The sequence below is a fragment of the Salarias fasciatus genome, chromosome 15 (genome assembly GCF_902148845.1).
Source record: "Salarias fasciatus chromosome 15, fSalaFa1.1, whole genome shotgun sequence".
NCBI lineage: Eukaryota > Metazoa > Chordata > Actinopteri > Blenniiformes > Blenniidae > Salarias > Salarias fasciatus.
The window spans coordinates 487,654-497,499 of record NC_043759.1 but is presented as its reverse complement, the minus strand read 5'-3'; the positions used below and the strand labels follow the sequence as shown (position 1 = coordinate 497,499).

The 9,846-nt window shown below is 48.9% G+C and overlaps 1 protein-coding gene across 3 annotated transcripts; it reads left to right on the top strand.

The window, feature by feature from the left end:
- The first annotated feature begins 139 nt into the window (after positions 1 to 139).
- On the top strand, positions 140 to 7,968 carry mpv17 (mitochondrial inner membrane protein MPV17). 3 transcript variants are annotated; one of them, XM_030110257.1, is made up of 9 exons: positions 213 to 388; positions 887 to 988; positions 2,271 to 2,386; positions 5,641 to 5,733; positions 5,849 to 5,944; positions 7,137 to 7,169; positions 7,267 to 7,319; positions 7,591 to 7,682; positions 7,767 to 7,968. In XM_030110257.1, exons 2-8 carry the CDS (start codon positions 916 to 918, stop codon positions 7,658 to 7,660), a joined length of 534 nt encoding a protein of 177 aa, XP_029966117.1. In that variant the 5' UTR covers positions 213 to 388; positions 887 to 915; the 3' UTR covers positions 7,661 to 7,682; positions 7,767 to 7,968. The 3 variants fall into 3 exon arrangements, with proteins under 3 accessions (XP_029966116.1, XP_029966117.1, XP_029966115.1); XM_030110256.1 differs by lacking the exon at positions 213 to 388 and adding an exon at positions 140 to 169 and having other exon boundaries at positions 7,591 to 7,968; XM_030110255.1 differs by having other exon boundaries at positions 7,591 to 7,968.
- Positions 7,969 to 9,846: the final 1,878 nt, after the last annotated feature.

Here is a 9,846-nt window from a genome sequence, read left to right as displayed (position 1 = left end):
ATATCTTTAGTAACATTCCTCCGGAGATTCTAAAGTGCTTTTCTTTACTTTACTTTCTCCTTTTCCTTTTCTTTCTTTTCTGTTTTTGCAGTTCATACGAGAATGTTTAAAAAATCCGAGCCGCCGCGGGGTCCGTGAAGGCGTCTTGAGAGCAGCGGGTCATTGGCAGGTAAAGACGTTTCGTCCTGATAAACTCACTTTATAAACACTTCTGTCACCGGAAGCACGCGCCGTCTCGTCCTCCTCTGAAACGCGCGTTCGTCGCGTGCTGTAGAGTTCTGTCCTCTTTTTGTTGAGTAGTTCTTTTCCGGACTGTCACTGAACGCAGCACGGAGGCGATTTGGACCCGTTTCTTCAGAAGAATTTAATAAAACAGACAAAACTCGCGGTGAGCTCACGTTCCTCTCACGGTCCTCTCGCTGTTTATCAGCTCGTCGGTTTAGTTTGTCAGGGAAATACTTCACAGCGTGATCTGACCTGTCAGCCGAACTTCGTTTGGAAAAGCAACGTTTAATGATTTAGTTTGATAAATGGGGAACTGCGCGGGAGCCAGAATCTCTTTTACGGTGCTGTCTGGACGACACGCGCTCGGGCTTTGATTCGGCTCGGACAGAATCGATCGATCAGAGACCGGAGCGCGTGGAATGTTTACTTTGTGCAGGACTGAGGGGGCGCTGGCAGAACTTTGGCTTGTTTGGAGGCTCTTAAATGAGCGGGTGAATGAATGAAGCTCGCGTTAATAGAAAACCTAACGGGACTCATCAGGGAGGGGGCCTTGATTCAAGTCACGCTGTCTGCCGGTGGGCGGGGCGGGGCGGGCGGGTTCAGCAGTGGAGCGCTTTCATCTGTTCACATCTGGAACTCTGAGAGAACTCTCTGTCTCCAGGCTGTGACCTGTGACCTCTGACCTGCAGCATGGCCGGGCTGTGGAGGTCGTACCAGCTGCTGATGAAGAAGCGACCCTGGACGGTGCAGATCGGCACTGCAGGTCCCCGCCTCACCTTTCACCCCTACTGGAGCACATGACCTTTGACCTCTGAACAAACCAGCTTGAAACTTTCAATCAAAAATGGATTGAAGATTTTATTCACTTTATCTAGTGTGTGTGTGTGTGTGTGTGTGTGTGTGTGAGAGAGAGAGAGAGAGAGGTCAGCTCCTCTTGGTGTTTTCCAGTAGTTTTGCTTTTTATCACTGCAGCTTTGTTGGTGTAGTTTGCTCGTTGTCGGGCTGTTGTCTGGTTGCTGTCTTGTTGTCGTCTGGCTGTTGTTTTGTTGTTGTCTGGTTCTTTTCTTGTCATTGTCTGGCTATTGCCTTGTTGTTGTTGTGTTGTTGTCTGGCTGTTGATGTTGATTGGTTGCTGTCTTGTTGTCTGGTTGTTGTTTGGGTGTTGTCTGGCGGTTGTCTGGTTGTTGTCTGGTTCTTTTCTTGTCATTGTCTGGTTGTTGTCTAGCTATTGCCTTGTTGTTGTCTGGTTGTTGTCTGGCTGTTTTCTGGTTGTTGTCTGGCTGCTGTCTTGTTGTCTGGTTTATGTCTTGTTTGGTTGTTGTCTAGTCATTTTCAGGTTGTCTTGTTGTTTGGTTGTTGTCTTGCTGTCTGGTTGTTGTCTCATTGTCTGGTTGTTGTCTCGTTGTTGTCTGGTTGTTGTCTCGTTGTCTGGTTGTTGTCTGGCTGTTGCCTTGTTGTCTGGTTTATGTCTTGTTTGGTTGTTGTCTAGTCATTTTCAGGTTGTCTTGCTGTCTGGTTGTTGTCTTGTCGTTGTCTGGTTGTTGTCTCGTTGTCTGGTTGTTGTCTGGCTGTTGTCTTGCTGTCTTGTTGTTGTCTTGTTCCTCTTGAAGCGTCCTGATTGGCTGAATTGTGAACTTTGATTTAAAACGGACTTTTTCTACAGGAAGTTCTTCCTGTTTGTTGATTCAGCTTAAAAGCTGTCGTTGGGTGAAGCGAGCAGCAGGGGGCGCCAGAGAGCGCTTCAGCTCCTTCCTTCAGAATCGGCTTCTCCACCAGCAGAGAACCAGACTCTGGGTTCTGTCGGTCTCTAGAACCAACAGCAGCAGGACGGACGAGAAGAGACGTTCTGGAATACAAATAAAAAAAACAGCCAATCAGGAGAGAGAAGCTCCCGGAGGAATCTGGAACCTTCAGAGTCCCGTCAAACCAGAACGGATTTTATTTCAGCTTCAGCGCGAAGCTCAGAGCTGGAAGTGGTTTTCTGCTGATCGGCGACACGTTCTAGAGGGTTCCGGCTCATCCCGGTTCTCCGCCTCGTTCTCCAGGTTCTCTGATGGCCGTCGGTGACGTCATCTCCCAGCAGCTGATCGAGAGGCGGGGCTTAGCCAATCACGACGGCCGGAGGACGGCCAGGATGGCGAGCATCGGCTGCTGCTTCGTGGTGAGAAGGGTTACCTAGAACCGCTCCTCGAGAACCGCTTATCTAGAACCTGCTAGCTAGAAATGTTATCTAGAAGCACTTACCTAGAACCAGTGAGCTGGAACCTGTTATCTAGATCCAGGGATGTTCGATACCACTTTTTTCAGACCGATACCAAGTATGAGTACTTCATCTTCAGTACTCACCGATACCGATACTCATACCGATACTTTTGAAACATAAAATTTAGGGCTGTCAAAATAACGCATTAATGGCGTTAATGAATTTATGACAAGCAGACCAGCTGACAGCTTTGCCCTGGGGGGGGGGGGGGGGGGACACAGGCAGCACGTACAAATACACTGCACACACACAGACATTATGTTATGGTGTGCATGTTTTAGTTTTTTGAATATTTATTTTATTTGGAGCCTTAAAGGTGCTGTAGGCAGGATTCCGCATCCCCGCCATCTTGCTTAGGTTTACCTAAGCAAGATGGCGGTTTGACCCATCTAAGATGGCGTTTTGAAACCCAGCACAGCCAATCCTGTCCTGTTTTCTCTGACATCACATCCTCACGCAAGTTAAGCCCCTCCCACAAGAACGTGCGACGAACGCCCCTCGACCAATCACGGTTAGAGCCTCAGGGGCTCTTCTGATTGGTCAAAGATACCTGGAGCTGTGGAGATTCCTTTTCAGCTCAGAACAGAGACAGATGGAAACGCTGCGCCCTCGCAGTAGAGCAGTTATGCTGCACTCCTAAAGGATTATCAATGGATACTCTAACATTTAATCCAAAGAAAACACAGAAAAATTAGCATTGACTAGCAAAATCCTGCCGACAGCACCTTTAAATAAACACATCACGTGTTCAATATACGAGTATATAATCACATCCTGTCGTTTTTTTGTTAATGCAATACAGGAATAAAAGGCATATTTCAGACACAGTTGGAAATTGTGATTATTTGTGATTAATCATAATTAATTTGTAAGCTGTGATTAATCTGATTAAAAAATGTTAATCATTTGACAGCCCTAAAAAAATGTAAAATAATGCAATGACAGAACATTTTTTAAAAATGACTTTTATTTCTAAAAACAGCAGCCCAGCCACTATGTTTAGTCCAAAATATTAATCTGAAAAATAAAACAAACAACTCATTGAGTTTTACGCTTATTTAACTGAAATTAGGTGCAAGAGAAAACAATTTCTCTGAGTTTTAAGGTTTTTTTTTTTACAAGATGTAAACAAACAGCTCTAAACTAGACACTTTTTTAAATGAGCTTATTTTAACGTTTTTTTAAATGAGCTAAAGGGCAGGATAAAACGAGTTCTACACTTTACATGAACTAAAGTTTTTAAATGTGGTCATTTTAATTATTTTTTATGAACCAAAGTCAAAGCTAGAACCCCTGAGTTGTACGAGTTGACCTGTTCTGCTGTCGGATCGCTGCTCTTCAGTTCCTCGGTCTTCTGCAGTTTTCCGTCGAGATGCTGCCGGAGTTTTGTTTTTTTTTTTCCAGCACAGCAGCGTCAGACTCTCGTCCACAGGCCGCCTCCTCCAGCAGCGTTAGCATAGCAGGGTTAGCATTCTGCAAAGCTCGGCTCGTTTTCACTGATACAAAAGAATTTCCACTCCGGCGACGTTCTGGTGAGACGAGCAGCCGTTCTGGATTCATCCTGTCATCTCTGCTCTGGATGAGACTCGTAGAGAATCAACCCGCTGCAGTGCAGCGCCCCCTCCTGGAGAGCAGGGCTTCTTCCTCTGTCATGTTTAACAGCAGCTTGCATCCCATTGGGTTGCACGACCGCCCTCTGCTGGTGAGGAGGACTCACTACGCCTGAGATTTTCTTGCCTTGAGTATTGGCGGCTGGTATCGGTAGCCTGCACGAGTACTTGATACAGTGAAATAAGGCCAGTATCGGCCCGATACTGATACCTGGTATCAGTAATCGCACATCTCTATCTAGAACCCGTTATCTCGAACCGCTAACCTAGAAGCTCTTATCTAGAACTGCTCTTCTAGATTCGGTTACCTAGAACCGCTCATCAGGAACCGGCGCCAGGGCCGACCCTGTACTTGGTATGTTCAGGTCATTGGGCCTTCACACTGGTATCGGTACTCGGTATCGGTACTCATGGCTGTGGTATTGGTACACGGTATCAATGTGCGGTATCGGTACTCAGTATCATAGTAATGGTACTCAGTATTGTAGTATCGTACACAGTATTGCAGTATCAGTGCTCAGTATTGCGATATCGGTTCTCAGTATCGTGGTATCGGTACACGGTAGCAATGTGCAATATCGGTACTCAGTATTGCGGTATCGGTATTCGGTATTGTGATATCGGTACTCAGTATCATGGTATCAGTACACTGTATCGATGCATGGTATCAGTACTTAGTATCACGGTATCGGTACTCTGTATTGTGGTATCAGTGCTCAGTATTGCGGAATCGGTACTCAGTATTGCAATATCAGAACGCGGTATCAGTACTCAGTATCGTAGTATTAGTACACAGTATCAATGCGCAGAATCGGTGCTCTGTTTGGCGTGATCGGTACTTGGTATTGCGGTATCAGTACCCGGTATTGCGGTATGGATACTCAATATTGCGGTATTGGTACTCAGTATTGTGGTATCGGTAGTCAGTATTGCAGTATCGGTACTCAGTATTGCGGTATCAGTACAGAATGCGGTATTCGTACTCAGTATCGTGGTATTGGTACACGGTATCGATGCGTGGTATCGGTACTCAGCATTGCAGTATCGGAACATGGTATCGGTACTCAGTTTTGTAGTAAAAGTACTGGGTATCGGCACGCGGTATCGGAACGCTGCGGCAGCCTGCCTGGAGCCTGGGCTGTTGTTATTGTCGTTGTCTCCTCTGGGTTCTCCGGGTTCTCCGCGTTCTCCGGGTTCTCTGGGTTCTCCGGGTTCTCTGTGTTCTCTGGGTTCTCTGGGTTCTCTGGGTTCTCCGGGTTCTCCGGGTTCTCCGGGTTTTCTGTGTTCTCTGGGTTCTCTGGGTTCTCCGCGTTCTCCGGGTTCTCTGGGTTCTCCGGGCTCTCTGGGTTCTCTGTGTTCTCTGGGTTCTCTGGGTTCTCTGGGTTCTCCGGGTTTTCTGTGTTCTCTGGGTTCTCTGGGTTCTCTGGGTTCTCTGGGTTCTCCGGGTTCTCTGGGTTCTCCGGGTTCTCTGGGTTCTCCGGGTTCTCCGGGTTCTCTGGGTTCTCCGGGTTCTCCGGGTGTTGAGCGGCTGTCTCTCTGCAGGGCCCCGTCGTCGGCAGCTGGTACAGAGTTCTGGACAAACTGGTCTCTGGAGGAACCAAAAGTTCAGCCATGAAGAAAATGCTGCTGGATCAGGTGAGCCTGGTTCTGCAGGACGGAACCGGACGAAGACCAGAAGTTATATCACGTGTTTGACTTACTTGTGTGTGTGTGTGTGTGTGTGTGTGTGTGTGTGTGTGTGTGTGTGTAGTTGTGTTTTGCTCCCTGCTTCCTGGCCTCCTTCCTCTGTATCTCTTCAGCTCTGAATGGACTCACAGTGGAGGAGAACCTGAGCAAACTGAAGAGGGTGAGAAGATCCTCCTCTTCTTCCTCTTCCTCCTCTTCTTCCTCTTCTTCCTCTTCTTCCTCCTCCTCTTCTTCCTCCTCCTCTTCCTCTTCTTCCTCCTCCTCCTCCTCCTCTTTCTCCATCTTACCTGGTTTTGTTTCATTCAGTCCTTCAATGTCTTTTCATTTGAAAGTTTCTCTAAAGTCAGAACAGTGAAGCTTTTAAAGCGATACTTCAACATTTTGGCAAATTGGCCCATTTAGGGCAGTTCCCTCGTCACTTCGAACAGCAGACTTACTGTTTCTGTGAGGCGAGCTGTTGTTTATTCAGAGGTGAGTCGGGGAAGGTTTTCAGGACGGACACAATGGAAGTGGACGGTATTTTTGTTCCCCCTCGTCAAACTCATCAAATACACAATCCAACAACCCCACAACACTTTGGTGGACACGTTATAATCCACACATTCACTACGCTGTGAAACACCAACAAATAATACTGTAGCGTTACGACACTGAAGCAAATACTGGGAACTACTTTGGTTGTTGGATTGTGTATTTGATGAGTTTGACGAGGGGGAACAAAAATACCGTCCACTTCCATTGTGTCCGTCCTGAAAACCTTCCTGACTCACCTCTGAAAAAACAACAGCTCGCCTCACAGAAACAGTCAGTCTGCTGTTTGAAATGACTGAGGAGTTGCGCTAAATGGGCCAATTTGCCAAAATGTTGACGTATCGCTTTAAGCCTGATTGATGGATGAAGGATGGATCATGCTGGATGATGCTGGATGATGCTGGATGCTTCCTCTCCTCCGTCTCTCCCTCCTTCTTTGATCTTTTCTGGTGGTCAGTGCTGTTTATTGATCCCCCTGATCTACTGATCCCCCTGATCTACTGATCCCCCTGATCTACTGATCCCCCTGATCTACTGATCCCCCTGATCTACTGATCCTCCTGATCTACTGATCCTCCTGATCTACTGATCCTCCTGATCGTTTGGAGACGTTCCACTGATCACAGACCGAGTCCTCTCTGAGGAACCGTTCTGGGTCTGGTTCTCCTTCAGTCTCACTTCCTGTTTAGTTCAGTTCCGGTTGCTGGTTCTAAACCCTGGTTTGACGTCAGTCCAGCTCGGTTCTTCTTAGAACAGTGTGCGTGTGCATGTGCGTGTGCGGTTCGGTTCCTGACTGTTCTGGTCTGTTCTTGCCGTTCCAGGACTACACCGACGCCCTGATCTCCAACTACTACGTATGTTTCCTCTCCTGGATCAGAGTCTGTCTGTTCACCAGAATAAAAGCATGACGAGCCACTTCCTGTTTCCTGTTTCCTGTTTCCTGTCTTTCAGCTGTGGCCTCCGGTCCAGATGGCCAACTTCTACCTGGTTCCTCTGCAGCACAGGTGAGAACCAGATCCAGGCGTTAGAGCGAGGTGTCGGAACGTTCCGTCGCCGTTAGAACGAGGCGTCAGTTTGCCGTTCTGAAAATGAGATCCGTTTCCACGGCGACGACAGAAACTCTTAACGTTTATTTATTGAAGTTCTAGTGGAGAACCGGGTCCAGGGTTTCAGGACCAGAACCAGGATCAGGTTCTGGCCTCCAGCTGATGGTGTCTGCACGGCGGCGGCGCCGGTTTGTCCGCGCTGCATTTGAACGCCTCGTGTCTCCTGCAGGCTGGCGGTGGTCCAGCTGGTGGCCGTGGTCTGGAACTCCTACCTGACCTGGAAGGCCAACCGGGCCTGAGACCGGGACCGGGACCGGGACTGGAACTCCTACCTGACCTGGAAGGCCAACCGGGCCTGAGACCGGGACCGGGACCGGAACTCCTACCTGACCTGGAAGGCCAACCGGGCCTGAGACCAGAACCGGGACTGGGACTCCTACCTTACTTGAAGGCCAACTGGGCCTGAGACTGGGGCCGGGACAAGGACCTGTGTGCGTGTGTGTGTGTGTGTGTGTGTGTGTGTGTGTCACACAGGTTTGTGGGACGTGTTGCTGCGGAGCTGCTGTTAGCATTAGCATTAGCATCACTGTCTGAACTTCCTGTTTTCTTCCTCATTTAAATAAAGTTGTTGAATTTTTTTCAGCCTCGATTTTCCTTGATCTTTTCACCTTCGAGGGAAAAACTGACCTGACGGAGGCGCTGTGCTCCAGAACCCGGTTCTCCAGAGGAGCTGGACTCCAGAACCCGGTTCTCCAGAGCAGCTGGACTCTAGAACCCGGTTCTCCAGAGGAGCTGGACTCTAGAACCCGGTTCTCCAGAGCAGCTGGACTCCAGAACCCGGTTCTCCAGAGCAGCTGGACTCTAGAACCCGGTTCTCCAGAGGAGCTGGACTCTAGAACCCGGTTCTCCAGAGGAGCTGGACTCCAGAACCCGGTTCTCCAGAGGAGCTGGACTCTGGAACCCGGTTCTCCAGAGGAGCTGGATTTTAGACTCGATGGGGAATCCAGAATGGTTCTACTGGGACAGGAACCAGCAGAACCAGGGAACTGGGTCTGGAGGACGTGGAGGGGGACATTTTATTTTATTTTTTTATTTAACCTTTATTTCTCCAGGAAGGTCCCGTTGAGATTAAAAGCCTTTTTAAGTCCTGGGGGTCACAAAGTAATCAGTTACATTACACAGTTCCATAAATTACAGCTGAAATGAATAAGTGACACTGAGATGCCGCCTCGAGCTCTCAGCCTGGTTTAAAGGAGCTGAAGGGGACGAGGTCTCTCGGTTCAGTCCTTCTGCAGCTCGTTCCAGGCGTCGGGAGCTGAAGACGCAAAAGCTGTTTTTCTGAGTTCTGTGCAGCAAATGGAACGGAGAGCAGGAGATCCTCGTCTGATGCAGACCGCCAGACTCGACACTGCTCTGAGGGATTAAAGGTATAGTGGACGATGTTTTAGCCAATGAATGGCGTGATGCGAGTCTGAACTACTGGTCCTCCAACATGTCCGCCGCGCTGGAGGAACGCTTGCGTCACGCCGTCAAGCGGCTCGTAGGAGCAGCAGAGCAGGGAGGACGGTCTGGCGCATGCACGGTTTTCACAAAGGAAGGAACAGACGTTTGGCTTCGACTTTTTCGAGGAAAATCGTCCATTATACCTTTAAGTCGCAGATGTAGGAGGGCAGCGGACCGAGCAGGGCCTTATACATGAAGATGTACCAATGTCCAAGTCTCCTGGTGGACGAGGACGGCCGTCCCGCCCCAGATCACCAGCCAGTGACGGCCTCGGCTTTACGGTTCGTTATGAACCTCAGGGAAGCGTGATGAAGACGGTCTGTCTTGCGAAGACATTGAGTGGGAGCAAAAGCTGCAGCTCATTCAGAACTGTGCTGCCCGGATCCTGACCAGGAGGCGCAAATTCCACCACGTCACGCCGACACTCCAAACCCTCCACTGGCTGCTGATCCAACGCAGAATCCACTGCCGTCTGCCTCCTGGCTCCCCAGTGCCGACATGGAACTGCCCCGGCCTGTCACCACGAACAACCGACCTCCACACCGCCGCTCCTCCTCCTCCTCCTACTGCCTCCAACCCCGGACCAAACTCTCCACCATGGGAGGCGGGGCCTCCAGGCAGCGGCCCCCCGGCTGTGGAACGCCCTCCCCGAGACCCTGAGGGCCCCACAGAGTGTGGAAACCTTTAAAAAAGGCTTTAAGACATTTTTGCTTAAAAAGGCCTGTTAGATCCACTGTCCCTCCGTCACAGTGATGGAAGTTTAATATGTTCCTTTTGTTGTTTTTTTCTCCTGGTCTTTGTATTTCTGCCTTTGAGAATTGTTTTTAATCTTGTTCTGTAGCACTTTGAGATTTCTTTTGAAATGTAAAGCGCATTACAAAGAAAAATCATTATTATTGTTATTATCCTTGTAAAACCAATCTCCATAATGTAAAACTGATGAAAAAGCTGCAGTGACGAGTCTTTTTTCACATTAAAAGAG